The following is a 27,438-nucleotide window of genomic DNA, read 5'->3' as shown; positions in this document are numbered from 1 at the left end:
TACAGTCAAAATGAGATAATTTATATGTAAATGCTTTGAAACCATGAAGCATCTTAAAGCAAAATATAAGCGAAGGAATGAAATAGCTACTACATTCAATCAGGTAAAATTTTCACTGCTTCCTTTCCATACAGTTGAAGCATACAAGATAACAAAAGCAAAATATGATAAAAGTCTTATCCAAGAGTTCTGGATAAAAAAAAATAATACGTCAAATATTAAAGTCACCAACCCACTTCGAATACTATGTCTCAGATCAAACTCTGCTCTACAAGGGGAACTCTATTTAGTGACCAAATAAACAGCCCAGTAAAATTCACACTTTTTCTATTTTAATTGACAGCCTTTAGCATTCCCGATACCACTGCTTCCATAGACTGCATCTGCTTCTCTTCTGGGTCATTGTTTTTCTTTTTTTCTGATTGATATGCCCCATTCAATGACATAACAGTATCTCGTCTCAGAGATCATCAGAATAGCACTTTAGATCAGGTAATTGTTATGCACTTAAGTTTACTTTCTATTACTATAGGATATTTTTCAGGGTCCCTAATCACTGTCTAATTCAATCTCATTTTCCGAAAGGCCTTATAGACAACATGATGCTATTTATCAACATAACTAACTAGACTACTTTGTCATCTGTCAGAGTACCTCCTTCTGCCTATTTCTTCCTGCTCTCCCTTTTGAATTAGTATAAATTATTACTTCATGTAGACTATTCTGATCTCCTTAGGGTAAAGGCTTAGTCTTAGAAATCTACTGCCTTGAGTTAAATCCCAGATCACATTCTTGATGAGATTACATATGATTTTACTCATCTTGCTGCCTTTGTCTCAGCATGACCCTTAACAAAAAGTGGAGATGACAGAGAAAGTATCAGTGAACTTGAAGATAAATCAATAGCAATTATCCAACTTGGAGAAAAAAGATAAAATTTTATGAAAAACAAAAATGAACAGAGCCTCGGGGATTTGTGGGACAATGTCAGAAAGTCTAACGTATCACTGGAGTCCTAGAGACAATGGGGCAGAAAAAATAAATGAAGAAACTAATGGCAGAAAATTTCTCAATTGTGGTGAATAACATAAGTGAACAAGCTCAGGAAACCTCAAACAAGGCGCATGCGCACACACACACACACACACACACACCCTTTGGCACATTACAGTCACAATGTGAATACAAAATAAAAAGAGAAAGTTTTGAACTAGTTTCACAACTATACATTTCATACAGTGGAATGATTCAAATGACAGTAATGTTTCATTAGATGCTGTGGAGACCAATGAGAGTGGAAAAACATTTTTAAAGAGATGAAACAACAAAATAAAACTATTAATATAAAAATAACTTACATTAACTAGTCTTTCAAGACTAGGAATAATTAGAGATGTTTCCCCTCCTTTAATATCAGGATCTTTCTGCATTTCCTTAATAGCTTGCAATATTTCTTTCATACCTTCTTCAAGTTGTTTATTTTCTTCAACTAATTCTTTTACTAAAAATGACATATTTATTGAATGAATGAGATTTATAATTTATAATTTATACTAGGTATAAATTTACAATTATACTATGCTATAAAGATGACAAGTATTTCACATATAGCAAAAATAACCCATTTATAAAATGTGAATACAAATGAATGTACAAAAAATTCAAGTATAAATCCAAAGGGTAAATAGTTAAATAAAACTGGACACCTATTTAAATAATACACATATACATATATAGCTCATGGATGAAATAAATAAATCATAAGCATACTTTGCTTTCACTTTATATTAAAACTTTTACATTTATTTTCTAACTTCACTTTCATTAGAGGACAAAAGAGAAAAAATAGACTCATTTATCATTACAATAAATTCAGATTAATAACATTCTCTGAAAAAGAAATAAAGCAAGGCAAACCAAATAAATGAGAGATTGACACTGATACATTATAGACATTGTTTAGACTAAAACAGACTAGAGAATAGAATGTATTAGTCCTTTACACCCATAATTTTCAGTACAGGTTAAGTAAGTAAAGAAAAATAAGAGATAACAGTGACTTACATTTATTTTGAAATTTCGCTATTACTGTTCTACTTCTTTCTAAATCTCTTTCCTTTTCAATTAGTTCTCTTGAAAGAAATTCATTCTAAACAAAACAAAGAGAAAATTGTTTTTTTAAAAAAATATTCCAATAGTTTACAGTTTTGAAGTTTAAAGAAAAGTTTGATCAACTTAGGTTTAAAAGACCTAAAACAAGCTACAGAAACAGCAACAGTCATAAAAATAAAATTTAAAAGGTGAAACAGGTAATGATCACCCCTCCCACCTTCTCTCTCCCTGCAACACCATGGCAAAAGGGAAACAGATAATGAAAGTTTTTGTCTTTAGCACCACAATCATCTCTTTTAATGATCTGCCTTTACACTACCTGTTTTGCCTGGCTTCTATGACGTTCAAGCTCTATTTCTGCATTTCTATTCTGTGCTTCTTTGATCAATAAATCCTGTGCTATGACTTCATTCTAAAGAAACAAGTTATAAATTAGGCAAGTTAATGAGTTCATCTCAAACATACTGCATTTTCAGATTTTTAAAAGATAGAATGTGTATAAATTAGTGTTAATGTGCAAACAGAAAAATTATTACAACTGCTACTTATAGAATTTTGTTAGAAAGTCATAAAAATGAATTTTTTAAAAAATCCTAGGAATGTTATTTGGAGGATAGCTCACCTGAGATCTAAGAAATAGCAGTTCTGTCCGTAGCTGCTCTATAAGATTTTCAAGTGGATCTATCTGAGGTAATTTTGATTGTACAGTAATTGGCACAGGGTCCGGAACATTAACTTCAAGTTTACCTTTCCAGATCTCTGTCTGTAAGGGTACTTCACTTTTTCCTATATTTTCCTTCAAATTGGTATCAGCAAAGTTGACTGGGGTATGAACCTGTTCATCTTCTGATGTTGCTACTTGTGATTTATCCATGCCAGCACTATTATCATGAATTTGTTGACAAAATATTGCTGATTTTTGCCTAAGTGATAACTTCTGCATTAAATCTGAAGCTGTTGATAAGGCTCGTAAAGATGAATCACTTTTTTGTGTGAAATTAGTCTTTTCAAGTGCCTGATGGCTTCCTGTCACTTTCTTCATAGACTCATCAGAAAGAGAGCATAAATATTCGTTTATTTCTTCATGACTCTCTCTACTAAAGGTACTGACTAATGATTCTAGATTTCTTAAAGATTGTAGACAGGGTGCTTTAAAAATCTCCCTTATTGTAATAGTTTCTGGAGGTGAAATATCATCTTTCACTTGTACAGATGAAGAATGTGTAGTTAAAGAGACAAAAGGATTTACTTCACTTTCTACACTCTGGTGAATTTCAGATAACATTCTCGATAATGATCCCATGGTCATATTCTCTTCTGGCTCATTCTGACATGACTGTGGAATATTGAATGATGGTCTCCTGTGTGGCAGCTCTACTTTATCTGAACTCCTAATCTGTATTCAGAGTAAACAACGTTTCATTAATCTTGGGATCTATCTGAGACTTTTTAACAAGTATAAAAAGAAGCAATTTCCAAAACGAGATAATAGGGGAAGAAATGAAAGCCTGATAATAATATTCATTCTCTTCGCCATAGTAATGCTTTACTATTTACCTTTGACTGTCCTTCACTCATATTTTTGAGGCTCATGAAATCAGATTTTCTTTCTCCCATTCTATTCTCTTGAGAAAAGTGTTCAGTTAGGTTCAGGTCCTCAGCAATTAATCCTACAAATAAAAGAAATTAACAAATGAGAAACATAAAAATAACTCTTTTATTATTCCAATATTTTAGTGCTTTTTTTGGCTATGCCTCACAGCACATGGGATCTTAGTTTCCAGACCAGGGATCAAACCTGCACCGCGTGCAGTGGAAACACAAACTCTTAACCACTGGTAAGCCCCCAATACTTTAATTCTTAAAAACTCAATCAAGGTTTAACTCAAACGAAAGGTAAAATAATTATTTCCAAGATCCTAGATCCACATGTAGCCTCTTCTACAACTGCCTGCTTTATGCCACTTTCAATAAGATATTAATGAGAAACAAAACAAATTCTATCTTCTCTATCACTTTTTAACATATTAATAAATGCCAAAATAGTTAATAGATATATACATGAAGAATCATGAATGATTACTAAATTGCTTAATATATTAATAAATTACAAAGTTTTGCCCTTCGAGAAATGTTTGATATACTATTGAGAGCATAATGCTAAAAAAAGAAACTCTATATTATTCATAGATACTTGTGAGCTTGGGCCAAGTTAGAAAAAAAATTCTGTCTCTATGGTCTTCTTACAAAAAAGCAATAGCTATTAAAGAACTAATCCAACTGTTCTCTTTATATCATGTAAGATAAATCAAAACAAAAAAAGATGTTAATTTTTATTCAATAAAACATTACTTTCATTTAGCAAAGAATAACGTACAAAAAAAGCTTTCAGTGCATAGCTTTTAAGGAAGGAAAAAATATTAACATATTAACAAATTACTAATCACAACATATTGTGATTGGCTAGAAATTACTAAGATTATACTATAAAGTTTTCTAAAGTCCATGATTCTGAAGTTTGTATTTTGTTCACTTGTTATTCTTTTCAACTGTTTCAGATTTAGGACTGAACTCAATGACACGTATACACTCTCATCAGGCCATTATTTTCATTTATTAAACTTGTAGCAAAACAACAGGAATATAACAATAATATTTCCAACTTAGAGAAAATTCTATATCCACACAATTCATTTTCCAATAATTCTTTAAAGGTTTGGAGTAACACAGTATACCTGAAGTGATAGTTCTTTTTCCTTTTTCTTGAGCCATTTGACGAATTTTTTTCTTCAGATCAAGTCGTTCTTCCTCTAGACTTTCAATCTACAAGGTATAAACTATTAGTATTTCTCTTTGCTTCAACCAGGAAAATAACCAGTTGACTACTGCACTTGCCTCTTTCAAAAGAATCTGGTTTTCAGCTCTGTATTGCTGCTGTTTTAAACTTTTGCTATTTCTAAATTCAGTTAAATCAATCATTGTCATTGGTTCAAGGCCTAAAATAAAAAGCAATATGATTAAAATCATATTAATATTCAAATGAGCTACAAAAACACTGCATGTAACCCCTGGTTATCATCAAGCAACTGGTTATAATCTATTTAGCCAGCATCACTGAAGAACAGGGTACTTTTTGTGCAAGAATTCTTCAGGTATTTGAACTGTATAAGCTAAAATCTTATCACAATTTTTAATGGAAATCCTGACAAAAACATATTATGATGTCTTCTCCATGTTGGACTATCATAGTGGTACTATCATGTATTAAGAACAGAAGCTTTGGAACAAAACCATTGGGTTCAATTCCCACTTTTAATTATTAACTAGTTATAGGGACAATATTGTATGTATGTATGTATGTATATATGTATTTCTTCTTGGCTTGTTGTCAGGGGTATAACAAAATTAACACAAATAAAGTATTTATAGCAGTGCTTAGCCCAGAGTAGTCATTATTAATATCAATATCAATTATATTATCATGACTAGACTGACGTTCTCAGTGTGCCTCTTTCCTATTTCCTATTACTAAGATGCCACCATGCTCTGAAAACCAGATATCAAGATTGTCTCAATAACTATGAGGCAAGACTTGGGGCCTTTAAAATACAGAAAGTCTGATGTTTGTGACTACTATCTATATAGTTCAGTCATCTTTATGAACATCCAGATTGAAGTTGGCCATAATCTGATAGGTCAAATTGATTAAGTCTAACTTGAGGTTCTGGCATGAATCTGGGTCCTATTTAGAAACTTTTACAAATAAATAGTATGTATAAATATTTACTTTTGTTTCCTTTGGAGAACAGTTTTTACAGGTGGTCACTTTAACCCTAGAAGAGCATTAATTGGTATCTACCAAGTATAATTAAATCATTATTTACAACTTTATTTTCATTTTCTAGTAGCAATTTACACTGGACTGTCATAACATTCAAACTAGTGAACTATTCACTAGTGAACTATTCACTGAAATATACAAACTTTCAAGCTATATTTACTAACTACTTCTTATAATCAGTAGTAACCTTATAATACTCAACCTAAGTAAAATTTAATCTAAACTATAAAATTCTAGTATTTATCAAATAAAGTCTTAAAAAGGATTAAACAGTATTTCTAAATGTTTCCAACATTCATCTGAAGTTAGAGCATTTTGTAAACTAACAAATTACTTTTGTTGAAAATAAACGTAACTGGTAATATATGGTATTAAGTTAGTAGACTTTCATTTTTTAAACAAGCAATTATTATTGAGGAAATCTTGGACTGAATATAGCAATGCTCCAGATCTGACCAACTATCATCCCAATTCCATCAAATCCATAATCCCACTTCAATTGGAACAGTTCCACTTTTACTAATTTTAAATATTTTTATAGGTGAAATTATTTGGAAAAAAAGGGTATCCAATTATTAAAAATAAAAATAAACAACAAAAAATGACTTGACAATTAGGGTTGAGCAAACTCCATATCTTAAAAGATGCCTTACCCATGCGCTCTCTAAGTGCCTCATTTTCATCAAGAAAATCATTGATCTTCAACTCAAGCTTATTGATTTCCTTTGTCAATACTTCAATCTCTCGATCTCTTATTTTAATTTGGTTTTTACAATTCTTTATTTCAATAACAGCATCTTCTAAACCATAAACTCCCTGAAAAATACCCAATGTGATATAAATATAACATTGTTTATTTGAATAAATTCTCAAGTTCATAAATTTGTTTTCTTATTAAGTCAACAGGAAATGCACAAATAACTAAGATTTACATCTTTAAACTGTGTTTTTTTTACGGTACTTTTAAAAAACAAATCCAGGAGTAATAATAACAGGAAATGGAACAATTGACATTTCCCAGTACAGCATCCTAATGGCAAAGCAACTCAGAATATCACATATTAAACACTTAACAACATATGGAAAAAGAACAGTAAGGGAAAATCAGCAATACCATTAGAATAAGTAGGTTATCAGTTGTGTGATATAGCGGTAACCAGATTTAAAAATATAAAAAGTACAAAGTAAAGCTGTGTTGGCACAGTAGTAGCAAACCTGCCCCAATTACAACTTTTATACAATCAGTGGTGTCACATGGTGGTACAATGGCATAGATTACAAAGAAGTGAATCCAGGTGCCTCAGCAAAGCTGATTATCTGGGCAAAAGCCTTTAGCCAAATGGTTTGAAAACAATTTTCCTGCCCAAAAGTTAATGCTACACAGAAGTTTGAACACTTCAGAGTAACTCAGGATAAGCTTTACCATGAGATACTTCTGGAATGTTTTTAAATGCACACAGTAAATGGCACAGAACAGTCTCCCTCCATGACTGACAAGATAAAAATACATACGGATTCATAATCTTTTAATCGCTTCAAAGTCTCAACCAGTTCTTTATCCTTTTCCCTAGCATCAGCCTCGGCCAGTTCAGCTGTTCTCTCAGCCTCTTTAGTTCTCTCTTCTAAAATTTGAACCTTAGACTGAATTTTCATATAATGAGTCCGCTGTGAAAGTGTTGAAGCTCCTACAGGGTAAAAATTAAAATCATCAATAAACTGAAGTGATTACTTACTCCTATAAATGACTGATTCCAATATGGGAAACAGGAAGAGTGGTATGTCATTTTAAAAAGACCATTTAATATTACAAATTTATATTTATAAAATAAACTACCACACAATTGCACTCATCTCACATGCTAGTAAAGTAATGCTCAAAATTCTCCAAGACAGGCTTCAGCAATAAGTGAACTGTGAACTTCCAGATGTTCAAGCTGGTTTTAGAAAAGCCAGAGGAACCAGAGATCAAATTGCCAACATCCAATGGATCATTGAAAAAGCAAGAGAGTTCCAGAAAACATCTATTTCTGTTTTATTGACTATGCCAAAGCCTTTGACTGTATGGATCACAATAAACTGTGGAAAATTCTGAAAGAGATGGGAATACCAGACTACTGACCTGCCTCTTGAGAAACCTGTATGCAGGTCAGGAAGCAACAGTTAGAACTAGACATGGAACAACAGATTGGTTCCAAATAGGAAAAGGAGTACGTCAAGGCTGTATATTGTCACCCTGCTTATTTAACTTACACTGGGCTGGAAGAAGCAGAAGCTGGAATCAGGATTGCAGGGAGAAATATCAATCACCTCAGATATGCAGATGACACCACACTTATGGCAGAAAGTGAAGAAGAACTAAAGAGCCTCTTGATGAACGTGAAAGAGGAGAGTGAAAAAGTCGGCTTAAAGCTCAACATTCAGAAAACGAAGATCATGGCATCCGGTCCCATTACTTCATGGGAATAGATGGGGAAACAGTGGAAACAGTGGCTGACTATTTTTCTGGCCTCCAAAATCACTGCAGATGGTGATGGCAGCCATGAAATTAAAAGATGCTTACTCTTTGGAAGGAAAGTTATGGCCAACCTAGACAGCATATTAAAAAGCAGAGACATTACTTTGCCAACAAAGGTCCATCTAGTCAAGGCTATGATTTTTCCAGTGGTCATGTATGGATGTAAGAGTTGGACTGTAAGGAAAGCTGAGTGCAGAAGAATTGATGCTTTTGAACTGTGGTGTTGGAGAAGACTCTTTAGAGTCTCTTGGACTGCAAGGAGTTCCAACCAGTCCATCCTAAAGGAGACCAATCCTGGGTGTTCATTGGTAGGATTGATGTTGAAGCTGAAACTCCAATACTTTGGCCACCTGATGCGAAGAGCTGATTCATTTGAAAAGACCCTGATGCTGGGAAAGATTGAGCGCAGGAGGAGAAGGGGATGACAGAGGATGAGATGGTTGGATGGCATCACCGACTCAATGGATGTGGGTTTAGGTGGACTCCGGCAGTTGGTGATGGACAGGGAGGCCTGTCATGGTGCAGTTCATGGGGTTGCAAAGAGTTGGACATGACTGAGTGACTGAACTGAACTGAATTCAGTTTTGTTAATAAAACTAAAAAGGATTCTAAGAAAATCTTCTTAGCTGAAAGGGTATGGATTATAAAAGATTGGAAAGCACTGCTTTACAAGGAATGATCATTGTGGCCCATTGTGGCCACTGTAATAGAATTATGGTCTTTTAGTTGGATACATGGCCACTTCAAATAAAGACTAAATTTCCACTTATATTTCAGTAGCCAAGGGTGGCCATGTGACTAAAGGGTATAAACAGAAAGACCATGTGCACATTTTCAGGAAATGTTTTTTAAAGGAGAGGAGTGAAACTTTCTTTTCTCCTTCCTTCTGCCTGCCAGCTGGAATATGTACATTAGGGCTCCAGCCAGACTCACACAGTCTTCTTATAACATGAGATGGAAACCACATGTTGAGATAGGCACAGCAACAAGATAATAGGGACTTGGTATCTGGTATTTGTACAACTAGCACACCAACCCTATACAAGTTGCCTCAACTTTGATTATATTATGGAAAAGTGCATTTCCATCCTGTTTAAAGCACTGTTACATCTGAAATTATTTTTCTATCACTTGCAATTAAACTTAACTGTAACTAGTTGCTAAAAATTCCTACTTGTACATCTTACCAAATTGTTGCTAAGACCAAAATAAGCATTCCCATCATTTTAAAATTTACTGCCAATAATCACTCTTATATAGTAAACATCTACTGAATTATAGGGTTATAGTTATATAAGGCATTGGTCTAGTGTGGGAGATCACACGTGTTTGTAAGAAGTGAGCCCTGATCTCTGGAGAATGTGAAAGAGGCTGCTGTCCCCAAAATCTATTCTCCCTTTCTTCTGCATTGTTGTTCAGTTGCTAAGTAGTGTCTGACTCTTTGCAACCCCATGGACTGCAGCATGCCAGGCTCCTCCGTCCTTTACTACCTCTTGGAGTTTGCTCAAATTCATGTCCATTGAGTTGGTGATGCTATCTAATCATCTCATCCTCTGCCACCCCTTTCTCCTTTTGCCTTCAATCCTTCCCAGCATCAAGGTCTTTCCCAATGGCTTGGCTCTTCAATTAGGTGATCAAAATACTGGAGCTTCAGCCTCAGCCATCAGTTCTTCCAATGAATATTCAGGGTTGATTTCCTTCAGTACTGACTGGTTTGATCTCCTTGCAGTCTGTAAGGACTTCTGCTGCATGACCCTTCCACAGTAAATTACTGCCTATCCTTCAGTACATGCTCTTTGCTTCTTGCCTCCTCTTGCTCTCTCTTGCTGTTTGGGACTGGATGTGAGGGTAAGGTCCTGTTTTACATGAGGCAAATGAAGGCAATACCCTAGACCACCTAATTCTAGATCAGTACACAAGTGAGAAATAAACTTCCATTGTGATTTTTGCCACCATTTTTCAGATGCTCCTGAGAGCTAAAACTAATCCAAATCAATGAAGGGGGAACACCATTAACTGACATATACATGTTAAAGTCAAGACAAAGAGACTATGTAGTATACACTCCTCTGTAGGCTTTAGGGGTCATATGACTACAGACTGACACAGTGTCATTAAATAAGACCTCTTCCTTATTTGACAGCAGAGATCAACTGTCAGCTTTCCTCCTCTTGACCAGAATATGCAAACCCCACAATACCTATCATCCTTTTAAAGTAATTTAAGCTACTGGCAAAATATAACTCTCATACATACATAATACAGACACACATATAAATAAGTATATCCAGTGGACCTTGATGGTGCTCAATGATCACAGTACATTTCCTGAGTCTGTTCATTCTTCAGATGACAAGTTCATACCTTCTCTTTACTTCTTTCACCTCAAACTTCTAATACATCTGCCTCTATCCTCAGTTTCATCTGAGAACTCTGCTTGTTTACTGAGAAAATAGAAGTTTTTACTGTCAGGACAACTACCCAACCACATTCAACTCCATGTATACACCCTAGCTTTCTTCCTGCTACTATGGGTAACTCTCTGTGCTCCTAAGCTTGCTACTCCAGTGAACACTAGGTCCCATCCCATTGCCTCCTCAAGGCTATTAGTCCAGAAGTCCTTTGCTCATTCCCCTGCTTCATCAATTCATGAATTGCTTCTTCTTTAATGGATCTTTCCTATTAACTTAGAAACATGATTATTTCATCCATTTAAAAAACATTTTACCCTTCTTCCCCCAAGATACCACTCTATTTCTCTTTTCCTTTGTAGAAATAGCCCTCAGAAGTCTTTGTATTTGCCCTATTTCATCTCTGTATTTTCTCTTGAACTAAAAACCACCACTGATAAATCCAGTGGTCAATTTTCAGTGCTCCTCTTGACTTAGCAGCAGCAATGAACACAGCACTGGACACAGCTGCTTATGCTCTTCCTTAATGACATTCCCCGTGAGTTCCGGGGCTCCTTACACTTCTGGTTTTTCTCCCATCTCCCTGGTCTTTTCTCTTCAGTCTCTTTGGTTGTTCCTTGTCATCTCCCCAGGCTCTAAGGTAGAAGCATCCCAGAGCTCGGTCTTAAGATTTTTCTTCTTAACCAACAATCTCTATCTTCCCCCTTGATCATCTCAGCCAGCTTCATGACTTCCACTACCTTTTTTATGCATACAGTTCCCAAACTGGTATGTTTAGCCTAGACTATCCTCCTGAAGCTGAGACTTTTATATACAAGTACCTACTTAATGGGCTTCCCTGGTGGCTCGGTCAATAAAGAAACTGCCTGCAACGCAGGAGACTGCCTGCACGAGAACTGGGTTTGATCTCTGGGTCAGGAAGATCCTCTGGAGGAGGAAATGGCAACCCACTCTAGTATTCTTGCCTGGGAAATCCCATAGATAGAGGAGACTGAGGGCAACAGTCCATGGAGTCACCAAAGTCAGACATGACTTAGCGACTACACCACCACCACCACCTACTTAAAACTTTCACTCAGATGTCTAATAAGCATCTCTCACTTAACAAGTCTTATTTAACTAAGTATCCGATCATCTCTAAACCTTCTCTTTCCACAGTCCTCCCCAGCATTCAGACCAAAAACCTTGATAACTTTCTTACCTCTTACATCTTATCTGTCAGCAAATCTCATTTCCATCACCTTCAAAATACATCCAGAACTGACTACATATAACTTCACTGCTATCTCCATGCTTTTGGCTACTATCACCTTTTCCCAGTTTGCTGCAATAGACTTATTGTAAGCAAGTTTCCCTGCTTCTGTCCTTACCACTCCTCAGGTCTATGGCAAACACAGTCCAAGTCAAACTACATCACTCCTTTCTTCAGAAACTTTCCTTGATATCCATTCTCACTTGAAAGAAAAGCCAAAGTCCTTGCAATGAATTGTAAGGCCCCATGTGATACAGCCTTAGCTCTCTGATTGCATACCAATGACTGCCCACCTGCTCACGCTACTCCAGGCAAAATGGCTTCTTTGCTGTCCCTCAAACATGCACCATGCACTCCTGCTTCAGTGCCCTGAGCTTATCTGCCCCCTCCTCAGGAACATATGCATGGTTCCCTCCCTCAGTTCCTTCAAGTCTTTGTTTAAATATCTCCTCAGTGAGGCTTTTGCTTCACTATCTAAATTACCACCACCCCTTCACCAACACCACCAACACTGTTACTTCACTTACACAAAAACACACACACAGACTCACTCATTATTTCCCATGTCTTATTTTTTTATCTTGGCAATCATAATAAATGGACTTACTATGTCATGAAATTATGAACAGTTTGCGTTCATGTGCTCTAGTGTAACTATAGCATGTAGTGTTATGGAAATACAGGATCAATGATGTTGTAAGGACTTACATTCAAAAGATTTGATGAATTAGGTAAGCCTGCATGACCCAGGGTAGGGAGAAAATGACATTATCAAGTTGGATAAGATTAATTCAAATGTTGACAAGTCAATGACTTTTGAAAAATCTCTGCAACATTGTTACACTTATCAAAAGTTTATTTTCTTTCATTCTCTGTTGATTACAAAAAGGAGGATAAATACTATCACCATTTTTCATTTCTTTTATACAGCCAATCTGGCAATAGAGGTTAATGTAATTTTCATCAGAGAAAATCTAGAGAAAATACTGCCACCATTTACAAGTTTAAACACTAGTATCACATGTAAAGTAGTTAATAATATCAGGTAACATTTTTTTAAAATATGATAAAATTCAAATAGAGAAAAATCAACAATATATCTATTGCTATAATTCCATTATAATAAAAATAAAACATTTTTAAAATTTAATGGTATCTACAATAACTACATATAAAACACTGAATTACCTTTATTTCTTTGGAGCTCGTTTTTCATATCTTCAATTATAAATGTATTTTTTTCCATTTCTTTTGTATATTGTTCAACTTGCTCACTGAGCATTTTAATTTGACTATCTCGCTCTTGTATACCCTATAAAATATTTTGAATATCAGATATTTTCACTTTCTGAATACTAATATACAATTTAGAAGTAAGAGGGCTTCCCTTGTGGCTCAGCTGGTAAAGAATCTGCCTGCAATGTGGGAGACCTGGGTTCAATTCCTGGGTTGGGAAGATGCCCTGGAGAAGGGAAAGGCTACCCACTCCAGTATTCTGGCCTGGAGAATTCCATGGACGGTATAGTCCACGGGGGTTGCAAAGAGTCAGACACAACTGAGCAACTTTCACTAGAAGTAAGAAAAAGGTAGGTCTTGTTTCATTTAACAGAATTATAAAACATATTTTTTTACAAGTCAAAACTCTGTCTTTTACTATTTTGTATACCTCAACTACACTAATCACTGTAGGTATACTGCTGTCTCTCCAGTACTTAAAGATAATACAAGGGCCAGCACTCTGGCAAAGAGAAATTCCAGAACTCTCTAATGTCTGTGACTTATGACTTCTTTTGTGTTATTTTCCCTCATCATCCAACTATCTTTTTATCATTTTATGTTTCCGTTTTGCCTTGTGCTTTTTTTCCCTTACCCAACTTCACTTTCAGCCTTATAGTACACTTCATATAAAAATCTTGTCCTTTGCAACTGTCCTTATTTTCCAAATACTTCCAAAATTTCCTTCTTTCTTTCAGACTATGACTAGAAAAAAGTTTATGAAAGTGTAACTTCTTTCCTTTTTTCCTTTCCTTCTTTTATTTTTGGTCATGCCACACAGCTTGCAAGATCTTAGTTCCCAGACCAGGGAGCAAACTCATGTCCCCTGAAGTGGACGCATTGAGTCCTAACCATGGACTACCAGGCATATATGAATACATTAGTACTAAATATAAAAATTTAATGCAGTACAAATTATAGCCATATTTTAGTTTATTTCACATTGTACAGCATATTTCAGCACTAAAACACAGTATAATAAAGTTTAGTAAGAGTATTAGGATATTTGAATTTCTAAAAGTTTCTAATAGTTCCTTATAAATAATTCCCAAACAATAAATGTATTATCTGCATCAACAGAGAAAAATACACAAAATAATTCTATTCCTAACTCTAAACCTAATTATAATTTTGCTTAGGAATGGATGGTATAAGAAACTTCTAAAGACTTTATTATCTACCCAAAGGTGCCAGTGACTAGATTAGGCACAGGAGATAAATGAAAGACAGTTCAGAGTTTCACTGCCAACTTTAATAAAACTCACTGACAAATCAACTTTTGAGAAAGTTTTACCTGTTGTAGAGCCATAACATTACTTTTATCAGCATCAAGCTGGGCATTTTTCAGTTTGTCCCGCAGACTATGTAACATTTGCTGATATTCAATAATTTCATCATCTTTAGAAGACAAAATTAACTAGAAATAAACAAAATAGGGTTTGTTACATAACAGCAAAATTAATAAACCATTTCTCATTTATGATCAACACTTCAATATATACCATTAGCAGATCAAGAAAATTTAGGCAAAAAAATCTTGGAAGTGAGAAAATAGCAACAATTGGAATGACCTTGTCCCTTTTGTGCATACAGCCTCAAGTTCAAATAAGAAGTGATTCAAAGATATACACTGTGCTTTTTTCTGTTTAAGGAATTCAATCTTTTCATTTAAACAACCTCAAATTTTCAAAACCCATTCCTCACAAGAAGATATAACTACTTCCCTACAATTACAAAGTGTATACAACTAATCTTTAAAAAGAAAACATTAAAATGACAGGAAGAAGCATAAATATCCTGAATGAATGAAAGAGGCAAATCTACAAAGAATAATTACAGTCATACAGTCATTAAAAAGAACAAAGCAATACTATATGTACTGATGTAAACTAAAACTTAAAAGATACTAAGTAAAAACAAAGTGAAGAATACATTTACTAACATCTCTCCTCTAAAATTAAATGATTATAAACAACTCTAGAGGTCTACACATGGCAGTTCTTAAAACTTTTCTAGCTAAAACATTTTATACACCTTTGGAAACGCCTAATAAAAATGTCACTAACCAGTACAAAGCCTTTAAAGAAAATTAAGACTAAAAATTGAAATCCAAAACTAAAAGCTATCACAGCAATTGAAACAAAGCACCTTCCACTCTTCTACTTTTGCATTGACAGCTGCCATGATCGGATCATCTTCTTCATTTTTTGCTTTCAGAAGATCTGTAAGCTCCTGCACCTAAAAGGCAACAATTATTTCATAAACCCTGTAAAATAGTATAACACAAACATATTTATTATAACTGAATATTTATACACAGCGATTAGCATGTACATGCACATATATACATATATATTTAAAGGCATATTCATTATTGGAGCAGTAGCTAGGGTGACATTAAATGGTTTGTGCATCTTTACAGTTGTAAAATTACTTTTTGCTCCAGGAGTTGGTGATGGACAGGGAGGCCCGGCGTGCTGTGATTCATGGGGTAGCAAAGAGTTGGACATGACTGAGCAACTGAACTGAACTGACTGAATTATATTTTTAAGTATTACTCTATTTTTTAACAAGTTTAATCCTGTGTAAGTAGTGAACAATATATGGTTTCTATGACATGCAGAGTACATTTATTCTAAGGTGTAAAATTAAACTTTATGGTTCACAGAACCTGTCTTTAGTAGAAAATTCCCCAAAGTAATAGCTTTGCAGGACTGCTGTGTATATACTCATTCAGATATCACCCATACATCCTACATGGCAAGAAGAATAAAGTATGTGTAAGGAAACGAGAAAACCATATAGAGGCAAATGTATCAGCATGGTAACATATTACAGTGTAAGATGGTATATTAGATCATAAGACAAAATCTCATATCCTAGAAAGTTAAAATACTTTCCAATTTAATCTAACAAGAATCCTTACTTGAAGCCGGTAATGATCATTTTCTTTTTTTAACTGGTCCATCATACTATCTGTCTGATGCACAACAGCTTTCATCCTATTATATTCATCAGTCATCTTCTCCATTTCCTGGACAGACTCCTCTAAATTTTTTCTCATTTCTTGATTCTGAAGTTCAATTTTCTCATTAGCTTCTGTTAAAGTCTAGGAAAGATAAAGGCATTATAGTTAGAAACAATGTAATAAAACAAATTAAAATTAAAATTAAATGAAATCATAAGTGTTTGCTGGAGAAAATGGAACTTTATAGATATTTAGTATCAACTAAATCAAATTTACCAACTAAATCAAGTATCAAGAAAACTGTAACTAAGAATCTTAGTTCTTAAGCAATGCACAAGATAGACATATAATAAGAATTAATTTGCAAGATTTGGAACTTCAAAGATGCAATTTATTTCATGTTTTACAAATATACATTTGCAGATTTACACTAAATATATTTAAATGTAGGTCTAAATACTAGATTTACATTATAATGAAAGTTTTATAAAAAATTATGGCTTTGAACTGACTTCCATTCATTTTACCTGAATTTCATCCAGATATTGGACAAGTTCATAGTTTTTTTTAGACAACTGTGATCGGTAGTCACTGTCTTCTCCTCTTCTTGATAGAAGTGTTTCTTTTTGCGAATCTATTTGTTTTTGATAGTCAATAATATCCTGACGAAGCTGTTCATTCTGAAGGTAGATCAAATACAATATTCTATTTTAAAAAACTATCCAAAGAAACAAAATTTCACCCTCTAAATAATCTCAAAACAGACCTTTAAAATCCCAAGGTTTCACAACACTTAAAGCCTCACCTTTTTCTTTAGACGTTTGTTCTCCAGAAAAGGACAAGAAGAAGGTAATTAGAAATGAGAAAGATAATATATAATTAAGTATAATAATAAGAAATTAAAGGAAAAAAAAGAAATTTTAGGAGAATAAGATATTATTTTGGATAATCAACGAAAGCAAGAATATTAATTACCAACCAAAACAAAAAAAAAACATTTTCATTAAAAAATAAAATTCATTATAAACAATGTACATTATTTGGCTCAGAAGAACCAAATAATTAACAGAATTTGTAAGATTTCATAAGAAACAGAAGTTTTAAAAGAATGCCAGATAAAATAAGAGGAAGTAAGGCAGAAATCCACTCACATACTGAGTTAGCAAACTAGCAAAGAACAGCTTAAAAAAGAAAGTAAGATTTACCCACAGAGATCTAACCAATGAATGCAGTACTTAAAGAACTCACCTTTCTATTTTCTATTTCCCTAAGACAAAGTCATATCATAAAAATCACAGTTCAAAAACATCAGTTACTTAGACAAATTCCAGTTCTGGTTACAGAATTAATTTATGGAAGCTTCTTTAATAAGTATCTTTGTTGAACCACCACACTACTGAATTTTTTTTACCAACCTCTCTCCTTAATTTGCTGTTTTCATTTTCTGCCTCCTCATTTCGAAGAGCCAACTAAAATAGCAAAAAACAAATAAAAAAGATAAAATTCAGCAGTAATTCAATGTAATGTCAGGTTTTCAGTTTCTCGTCAATAAAGCAGAAAATGTTTAATTACTGAGGACTTCATGTTGACCCAAGACATGAACAGTTAGCCAAAATTTTGAAAACTAAGGATAGGAAGGATTAAGCAGGTTGAGTTTAAAAAACAAAAAACTCTAACCAAAGGATACAGAAAATAAAACCATTACTCTTATTCCTCAGCCTAAAACCTATTAATGAGCAGTCTTCTGTCCAAGGTCTCTACTGTTTTGCAGTTCTATCATCAGAGCTAAAAGACTTCGCTCTCAGGGAGCATTAAATTACTTAGAAATACAAAGCAGTACAACATAATGCTTAAAAAGAATCATGGATGCTTGGATTTTGGCTAGGGAAACTAAAAAGATATCACTGGGTCAACAGAGGAAATCTCATTATGGACTATCTATTAGAAAACAGCACTGAACTGATATTACATTTCCTGAGTATGCTAGTTATATAAGTAATTATATTGAAAAATACCTCTCCTTTCAGTGGAAATATACTGAAATATTTAAGAATAAAATATCATAATATTTGTAATATTTAAATAAGAAGTACCATGCTATCTCACATTAACTCTAATGGCTCACCAAAAAAGAAAGGAGAAGAGAGGGAAGCAAGAGGAGGGAAGTAAGTCTGTGTGTGCAAAGACACTGACAGATAAAGCATGTGTAACACAGTGTTAACTGGTGAGCCTATATAAAGAGTATGTGAGTGTTTACTGCTTTTCCTAAAATCTTCATGAAGATAAAGTTTTCAAAATAAAAAGTTTAAAGAAAGTTCATAACAAAATGCAATGTGCTATACAAATTTGGGGGCTTCCCTGGTGGCTCAGCAGTGAAAAACCTGCCTGCAGTTAAGGAGCCATTGGAGACAGGGGTTGAATCCCTGAGTTAGGAAGATCCTTTGGAGGAGAGCATGGCAACCCACTCCAGTATTCTTGCCTGGAGAATCCCATGGACAGAGGAGCCTGAAGGGCTACAGTCCCTATGGTCACAAAGAGTTGGACCCAACTGAAGTGATGCACACTTACAAATTTTACAAGTTTACCATTATCATTAGTATCATCTGGGAATTAAGAAACAGTCCTATCCTGTTTTGAACTGGGAAATTTAACAAGAAAATACATGTCAAGAACTTAAAGGCAAAACCGTTACGCTACTAATGCTCATTTTCCTTGGTTTTTGAAACATTATACTCCTGATACTTTTCTTGGGCTGTTCCTTGAAGCACTCTCTATTTCATTAGACATTTCTATGCCTCAGAAATCAGCCTTCCAATCACTTCTATTGCTTCAATATCTATGACCCACAAACTCTTATCATCTATCCAGTGTCTCTCATGATTTCCTATCCACAGATATCCTTTTGGAATATGCATGTTCCACAACAAGAAAAGTCGCTGCAATGAGAAGCCCACAGAATGCTACTAAAGAGTAGACCATACTCGCTGCAGCTAGAGAAAGCCCACGCAGCAATGAAGATCCAGTGTAGCCAAAAATAAATTAATTTGAAAAACTGTTTTTAAAAAATTCAAACTCAAAAAAAAAAGACTGACTTATGTATACCTTTCCACAGTATCCCACAGCATTCCTATATCCAAATGTATCCCCAGAGTATCCTATTAGCTTATATTATCTTTGTAATTGACAGTGAATATGGCTAAGAAACAGAATAGTATGCCCACTGTATCCTTAGTATTTCGCATGCTATAAATACTCAGTAAAACTGAATGACTGGCAAAGGGCAAAAACAAATTGCCAAAGCAGCTCATATCCATATTCTATTTCAAGGAACCTAGAGGTTGAAAAGGTATATTAACTATGTATTCAAGTTGTCCCTGAATATTCATTAGAAAAACTGATGGTGAAGCTCTAGTACTTTGGCCACCTGATGCAAAGAGCTGACTCACTGGAAAAGACCCTGATCCTGTGAAAGATCGAGGGCAGAGAAGGGGGTGACAGAGGCTGAAATAATTGGATGGCATCATTGACTCAATGGAAATGAGCTTGAGCAAACTCTGGGAGATAGTGAAGGACAGAGAAGCCTGATATGCTGCATTCCTTGGTGTTGCAGAGTCAGACATGACTTAGCAACTGACCAAGTTTTCTGTGTGTGTGCCTAAGAATAAAGATGGTAGTCTAGGATATGAATCGACAAGATAGTTCTGATTAGCTAACAGTGAGTGGTATCAGTGATGAGAAGTTGATGAATACACAGGCTAGACAAAGAACAATAGCCTAGAAAAAGACACACACAGAAATCTCCCTAAGCAATTCTATTACTGTACAGCATAGGTAGGAACCTGCATGATAAGATATCTATAGTTATGTTTCTCTGAGTCAACTAAACAGATAATTCGCTAAGAGCTTATTCTTCACTTTTGTTGTTGTTCTTTAGTCACTAAGTCATGTCCAACTCTTCAGTGACCCCATGGACTGTGGTGCATCACGGTCCACTGTCCATGGGATCTCCTAGGCAAGAATACTGGAATAGGTTGCCATTTCCTTCTCGAGTTCAGTTCAGTTGCTCAATCTTGTCCAACTCTTTGCGACCCCATGGACTGCAGCACGCCAGGCCTCCCTGTCCATCACCAACTCCTGGAGTTTACTCAAACTCATGTCCATTGAGTTGGTGATGCCATCCAACCACCTCATCTTCTGTCGTCCCCTTCTCCTCCTGCCCCCAATCCCTCCCAGCATCAGAGTCTTTACCAATGAGTCAGCGCTTCGCATCAGGTGGCCAAAGTATTGGAGTTTCAGCTTCAACATCAGTCCTTCCAATGTACACCACCCAGAACTGATCTCCTTTAAGATGGACTGGTTGGATCTCCTTGCCTGTCCAAGGGACTCTCAAGAGTCTTCTCCAACACCACAGTTCAAAAGCATCAATTCTCTGGTGCTCAGCTTTCCTTATAGTCCAACTCTCACATCCATACATGACCACTGGAAAAACCATAGCCTTGACTAGATGGACCTTTGTTGGCAAAGTAATGTCTCTGTTGTTTAATACACTGTCTAGGTTGGTCATAATTTTCCTTCCAAGGAGTAAGCGTCTTTTAATTTCATGGCTGCAATCACTATCTGCAGTGATTCTGGAGCCCAGAAAAATAAAGTCTCACACTGTTTCCACTGTTTCCCCATCTATTTGCCATGAAGTGATGGGACCAGATGCCATGATCTTCCTTTTCTGAATGTTGAGCTTTAAACCAACTTTTTCACTCTCCTCTTTCATGTTCATCAAGAGGCTCCTTAGTTCTTTTTCACTTTCTGCCATAAGGGTGGCAAGAGGCTCCTTAGTTCTTTTTCACTTTCTGCCATAAGGGTGGTGTCATCCGCATATCTGAGGTTATTGACATTTCTCCTGGCAATCTTGATTCCAGCTTGTGTTTCTTCCAGCCCAGCGTTTCTCATGATGTATTCTGCATAGAAGTTAAATAAGCAGGGTGACAATAGACAGCCTTGACATACTCCTTTTCCTATTTGGAACCAGTCTGTTGTTCCATGTCCAGTTCTAACTGTTGCTTCTTGACCTGCATACAGATTTCTCAAGAGGCAGGTCAGGTGGTCTGGTATTCCCATCTCTTTCAGAATTTTCCACAGCTTATTGTGATCCACACAGTCAAAGGTTTTGGCATAGTCAATAAAGCAGAAATAGATGTTTTTCTGGAACTCTCTTGCTCTTTCGATGATCCAGAGGATGTTGGCAATTTGTTCTCTGGTTCCTCTGCCTTTTCTAAACCAGCTTGAACATCTGGAAGTTCACGGTTCACCTATTGCTGAAGCCTGGCTTGGAAAATTTTGAGCATTACTTTACTAGTGTGTGAGATGAGTGCAACTGTGCGGTAGTTTGAGCATTCTTTGGCATTGCCTTTCTTTGGGATTGGAATGGAAACTGACCTTTTTCTGTGGCCACTGCTGACTTTTCCAAATTTGCTGACATATTGAGGATCCTCCAAACCCACATGTTCTGCTATGGCAGGTGGACTGTTTACCACTAAGCCACCATTCGTCACCTTTAGGTGGCATCAATCTACACTTTTTTCACTGCAAAAACTATACAGGTATTAATAGCTTACTTTTACATTACTTCTGAACTATCTAATAAAATAGATACATCAAGAATGGGAATATGGGACCTCACCGGAGACCCAGAGGTTAAGACTGCATGCTTCCAATGCAGGGATCGTGTGTTTGATCCCTAGTAGGGGAACCAAAATCCCACATGTCCCGTGGCACAGCCAAAAAAAAAAAAGAATAGGAATGTTTCTCCTTATATATCAGTCTATGATGAACCCTTTTTAAATACCAACATTACCTCATAATCAATGTCATACTTGTATTTATAACAATCTATTTCCAAGAGAACAATGGACAAAATAAGATTATCAGGACATGATACAACATTGACCTTATAAAGGACACAAAAAGCTTCTGGACATCAGGGATGAGACAACTAATACATATATACACCAAATTTTTTACTAAGTCAGTGACAGTGGAGGCATAAAAAGAAAACATACTATTTTCTAAAAGGAAATATAAATTTATCTGCAAAAATATAATTTTTTTCTCAAACTTAAGTGAACATTGAATTATTTTATAAGTAACTAGTATAACATAAGAGGTAATAATAAACTATGCTTGTATAAAAGATGACACATTATGATTTAATATATGAACTGATTTACAAAATGGTGACATTAACACTCTTTAAGAACCTCTATATTACATAAAATGAGGTATGCCTGAAAATAAAAAATTTGATTATTATTGAATATATCATTAAAGATTAATTTCCAAGTCTACCACTAATATAAATACAAATTTCTTTTTTCCCAAATTATGACAAATAAGAAAATCAGCTGATTTTGAATGCCTAATTTTTTCTTATCAGTATTCCAGGCCAAACCATCAACTTTATGTAAAGAATTCTTAACATCTGCAGAAAAAGATACCTCCATATATAAAGAACTAATGTCTAGGTCATATTCCTTCACTAGAAGTACCTGATCCATTGTATTTTAAAGACATGATGACAACATCAGCTATGATATAAAACCTTAGAAATACATATAGATCAATTTCTACAAATACATAAAACATAAAACTTGGTATCATTACTAAAAATGATAAAAAGTATAAACAGGTAGTGTTTTTTTGGTAACTTGAACAGTTAAGAATCAATGGAAAAATGTGCCTCACTTGTTCATTAACTTTCTTTTCTTTCTCCAACTCTTTTTCCATGTCTTCCAATTCTCTATCTTTTTGTTCCAATTGCTTTTCAAGTTGCCGAATTTCATCACGTAAAAACCGAGTGTCACGTCCACCTGCAGAGTGCTGTGCCATCTGAAAGCAAGAAACCAAAAGTATAAATTAATTCCATTACGTTTGGAGATTCAAATGAATCAACAGCAAACAAATAATTATTTCAACTTTCAAATTTTATTATAATCAGCACCAAGTGTTTAAAATCAAGCTGCTGAAGAACCATTTTTATTAAGCTTATTTAGGCTTTAGTTCACAGACAACCCTTTAAGCTCTTCCTAAGCCACACAGAGCTACAAAGAACTGAATGTCAATCACTCAGATCCTGTTATAGCTGAGCCACAGGCATCAGGGTAAGCTACAAAGGCATGTAATGGTCTATGCAATGAACTATTTAGGCTTTCCCTGAGTATCAGAGCTCTGAAACAACACCAGAAACCACCTGAGCCTCCATCCTAGTCACTGACCAGGGAGCTTTTAAGCAGCCCTTCCCCTCATATCACTGACTCATATGTACACCAATGCTATCTAAGAGAACTTTCTAGGATAATGGAAATGTTCTCTGCACTGCCACTATATACATGTTTCTACTGAGCACTTGAAATGCAACTAGTGCGGCTAATGAAATGAATTCTTAATTTAAGTTGTAATTAATTTACACAGTAATTAATTTAAATGCTAACAGCCACACACGGCTAGTGCTATCATATTAGACCTCCAGACTTAGATTACCTTTAAAATCTTGCAGCAGACTAAATATATTTTGCTTCATATTCCAGTTCCTTTGGGTCATGGTCGAAAATACCAAAAATCCTCTGGTCCTCTAATCTGTCTCTAAGTCATCTCCCTGCCATTCAGTTCTGTTACTCTTCTATGTTAACCAAATTTTTCATACTCTTTACCTCCCTCAAAAAGCTTTCCATTATGCTCTCAAAGAAAATCTTCTTCCAAGATAAACTAGTATTTTACTTCCCCAGCCTTTCCACTGACTTATCCTTTCTACCTCCTTGCTTTAGCTATTTTTGGCTCTTTTAGTACACTACTTCATTTGGAACTTTTTCAGATTGGAAATGCTTATTCTTTCACATCTCATATACCTAGGGGTTAAGAAAAGGTGTTGATTTACGCCAAACTATAATTTCTAGGCTATCATTCCTCCACCATCCTGTAAAAACTCCTCCTGCTGCTTTGATTCTCACATGATAGCCAGCTTTCTTATCACTACCTATTCATGGTAGTAGCAAACTACCAACTTCTCAGTCATTCCTTCACAAAATTCACTGAGAAATTTTAGCACATGGCTCACAGTCTACCATCAAAAGTCCCCAAGCAATTGCTACACATATGTAACTCTCATTCTGGACTTTCTTTTTTAAAACTCTCTTCTTGTCTGCATTATAGTCTCACACTCCCATCCCCACATCAGGACCTTGTCCAAGCAGAAACATTCTTCAATTATTCAGAAAACATCTGCCCTTTTACCTCACAAGACCCTTTAACGCCTTGACTCGTCTTCTCCTTAATCTCTCCCTAACATCCCAATCTTGATTTCCTTGCCTATTTAGCTTTTTATAATCACTGCTTCAACCAATATCTCCAACTGCCCTATTCTTCTATTCTGTAGCAGCTGCCCTACTAAACACTAGCACAGACTTGATCTGACTCCGTTAACTCACTTGTGCTTGTGCTTAGTTGCATCTGACTCTTCGTGACCTTTTGGACTATAGCCCACCAAGGCTCCTCAGTTCATGGGATTTTCCTGGCAAGAATACCAGAGTGGGCTGTAGCCCACTTTTTCTGGCCGGGAAAATACCACAAACTGAGGATCAATCCTGCATCTCCTACATCTCCTGCACTGCAGGCAGATTCCTTACCCACTGAGCCATTGGGGAAGCTCTCATAATTCAATTAACAAGTACTTATTGAGAATGACTGGTAATTCCCTAGAAGCTGGATATATAATAAGGAATAAAAAATAAAACCATCTGAATCCATAGAGATAATATGTGAAAGAACCAAGATCTAAACATTCCAGATCCTAAAATCTCCAGTTCATTCTCCATGTATTTTAGGTTTTATCCGACTTCCTTAAAGTTTGACTACACATCTCCCACTCTTAGCAGATGACCTCTTCATCCTCTCAAATTCCAGGCACTAAACCTACCAACATGAAAAGCTTCTGTAAACATCCATTCTTCCTTCCTTCCAAGTACAAAGGAAAAAGGGTCCTTCCTCCTTATAAAGACTAATCCATTTGTATCACATTCTTTCCAATAATCTCCATAATTTCAATGTATTCATTTATGTTCACATTTTGGCTCTTGGCTTTTTCAAAAAGCTCCTCTTCTCCTATATCTTTCTGTCACTCAAATTTCCTCAAATTCCAACATGCCTCACTACACCTCAGTAATAGTAATCTCTCTGTATATTTCTCTAGACTGTAAGCTCCATGAGGTTACTCAACATTTTTATTTTGTTAGTTGGATGTGCAATCCTTAATAGAATTTAAGGTACATAAATAGGCATGTAAAATATATACTGAACAAATAATAATAAACACAGTATCATTTCAGTGATTTTCCAGCCAAATATAATGAAAAAATCTGAAAATAATAATTGAAAATGATAATATTTATGACAATTATACCCTAAGGAATACAAAAGAACATACCTCTAGTTCATTTTCCAGTTTCATTACTTTAGTTTTTAATTGATTTTCTATTAAAAAAGATAAATGTTTGAATTGGTTAGATCTCAAACTTTTAAATAAATTTCAACAATAAAATTAATTTTTAAAGTCTATCATATTTATAATAAGGTAACACAAGAGAAAGTAACTATTTCATACATTTTCCATGAAACAGGAGTTCTAGAAAAACCTTTCAAAATAAACTATACACATTTTATAGACTCTATATTAAAGTTGATTCTCTCTTGCTTAGTGAATAAATGGAATCCACTCTTTACCACCACAGTAATCCTTTCTCCAAGGCACTTACCAAATTTTGCTTGTTCTTCTCCAGCTTTTTCAACTTCTTCCAAAGCTAGCTCTACTTCTTGAGCTTTCATCTAAACATTAAAAAAAGTTATTTCAGTATGCCTTTACATCAGAATATAAGCACTAAAAATAAGAATTTAGTTTTATTTACTGTCCTACTGTCTTTACATCAGAATATAAGCACTAAAAATAAGAATTTAGTTTTATTTACTGTCCTACTGCAGTGCCTGGCACAAGGAGACATTCTGCAAATATCTGCTGAATGAATAGGTGAATTTCTTACTTAAGGCTATAATTTCTAGATTCCTAAAAGTTTGAAACATCTTTGATTCCTCTTTTTCCTTCAAGTCTTATATCAAGCATTGCAACTTTCCCTTTGTAATGTTTTCAGCTATCTCTTTTTTCTATTTTAATTTTCATTACTCTAGCCCATAATTTTATGTCTAACTTCTTACATAATGTTATGTCTAAACCACTTCAATTCTCTTTAATGTGTTGTTTAATACACCTTCTGAAGGCAACTGTATAGCTCAAAAACCTTTAATGGCTTCTAACTGTTGAGTGTATGATATGCCTTTAAGGCCCTGGGTAGCTTATTCCAAACTATATCCAACATCTGTTTCTTCTACAACCTGCTGTAAACTTTCTGCACTTGTCTCCTCAAATGTAAAGAATATGCATATTTTCTATCCCCAGTTTTTATTTATGGTAACTTTCAGCTCTAGAGGGCTTCCCTTGTGGCTCAGCTGGTAAAGAATCCATCTGCAATTCAGGAGACCTGGGTTCAATCCCTGGGTTGGGAAGATTCCCTGGAGAAGGGAAAGGCGACCCACTCCAGTATTCTGGCCTGGAGAATCCCATGAACTGTATAGTCCATGGGGTTGCAAAGATTCAGACAGGACCGAGTGACTTTCACCTTCACTTTTCACTTTCAGCTCTAGAGGGCTTCCCCGATGGCACTAACCTGCCTGCCAATGTAGGAGGCATAAAAGATATGGGTTGGGAAGATCCCTTGGAGGAGATCAGGGCAACCCACTCCAGTATTCTTGCCTGGAGAATCCCATGCACAGAGGAGCCTGGCAGGCTACAGTCCATAGGATTACAAAAGGAGCCTGGCAGACTACAGTCCATAGGGTTACAAAGAGTCGGACATGACTAAAGTGACTTAGCACGTATGCATACCAGCGCTAGAAGCTTGTTAACACTTTACCACTGCCTCCACTTACCTAAAACTACTCAACAGTCTTTGACCTTTATAAGGTATG

General features: G+C 35.3%; 1 protein-coding gene across 14 annotated transcripts in view; it reads right to left on the bottom strand.

Moving 5' to 3' along the window:
- CEP290 (centrosomal protein 290) overlaps positions 1 to 27,438 on the bottom strand; it is an 89,018-nt gene that overhangs the window by 59,338 nt on the left and 2,242 nt on the right. For 10 of the 14 annotated variants that reach the window (XR_005719858.1, XM_040234453.1, XM_040234452.1 and 7 more), the window contains exons 4-20: positions 26,175 to 26,244; positions 25,847 to 25,893; positions 23,113 to 23,256; positions 17,790 to 17,843; positions 16,902 to 17,054; positions 16,333 to 16,515; positions 15,555 to 15,644; positions 14,701 to 14,823; positions 13,320 to 13,443; positions 7,466 to 7,638; positions 6,607 to 6,769; positions 5,008 to 5,108; positions 4,848 to 4,935; positions 3,670 to 3,782; positions 2,432 to 2,524; positions 2,065 to 2,149; positions 1,359 to 1,501 (exon numbers count right to left, since the gene is read on the bottom strand). Coding sequence is in view for 13 of the 14 variants with exons in the window: in XM_040234453.1 (XP_040090387.1) it covers positions 1,359 to 1,501; positions 2,065 to 2,149; positions 2,432 to 2,524; positions 3,670 to 3,782; positions 4,848 to 4,935; positions 5,008 to 5,108; positions 6,607 to 6,769; positions 7,466 to 7,638; positions 13,320 to 13,443; positions 14,701 to 14,823; positions 15,555 to 15,644; positions 16,333 to 16,515; positions 16,902 to 17,054; positions 17,790 to 17,843; positions 23,113 to 23,256; positions 25,847 to 25,893; positions 26,175 to 26,244 (1,947 nt within the window). In the remaining variant the exon portion in view is untranslated. Of the gene's footprint in view, positions 1 to 1,358; positions 1,502 to 2,064; positions 2,150 to 2,431; positions 2,525 to 3,669; positions 3,783 to 4,847; positions 4,936 to 5,007; positions 5,109 to 6,606; positions 6,770 to 7,465; positions 7,639 to 12,839; positions 12,992 to 13,319; positions 13,444 to 14,700; positions 14,824 to 15,554; positions 15,645 to 16,332; positions 16,516 to 16,901; positions 17,055 to 17,179; positions 17,241 to 17,789; positions 17,844 to 23,112; positions 23,257 to 25,846; positions 25,894 to 26,174; positions 26,245 to 27,438 lie in introns of those variants that run through there. The other 4 variants (XM_040234455.1, XM_040234454.1, XM_040234463.1 and 1 more) reach the window with 3 other exon arrangements.

This window comes from Oryx dammah, unplaced genomic scaffold (genome assembly GCF_014754425.2).
Source record: "Oryx dammah isolate SB20612 unplaced genomic scaffold, SCBI_Odam_1.1 HiC_scaffold_29, whole genome shotgun sequence".
Lineage (NCBI taxonomy): Eukaryota > Metazoa > Chordata > Mammalia > Artiodactyla > Bovidae > Oryx > Oryx dammah.
Note: the sequence above shows the minus strand (reverse complement) of the source record. Positions and strands in the feature narration are given on the sequence as shown.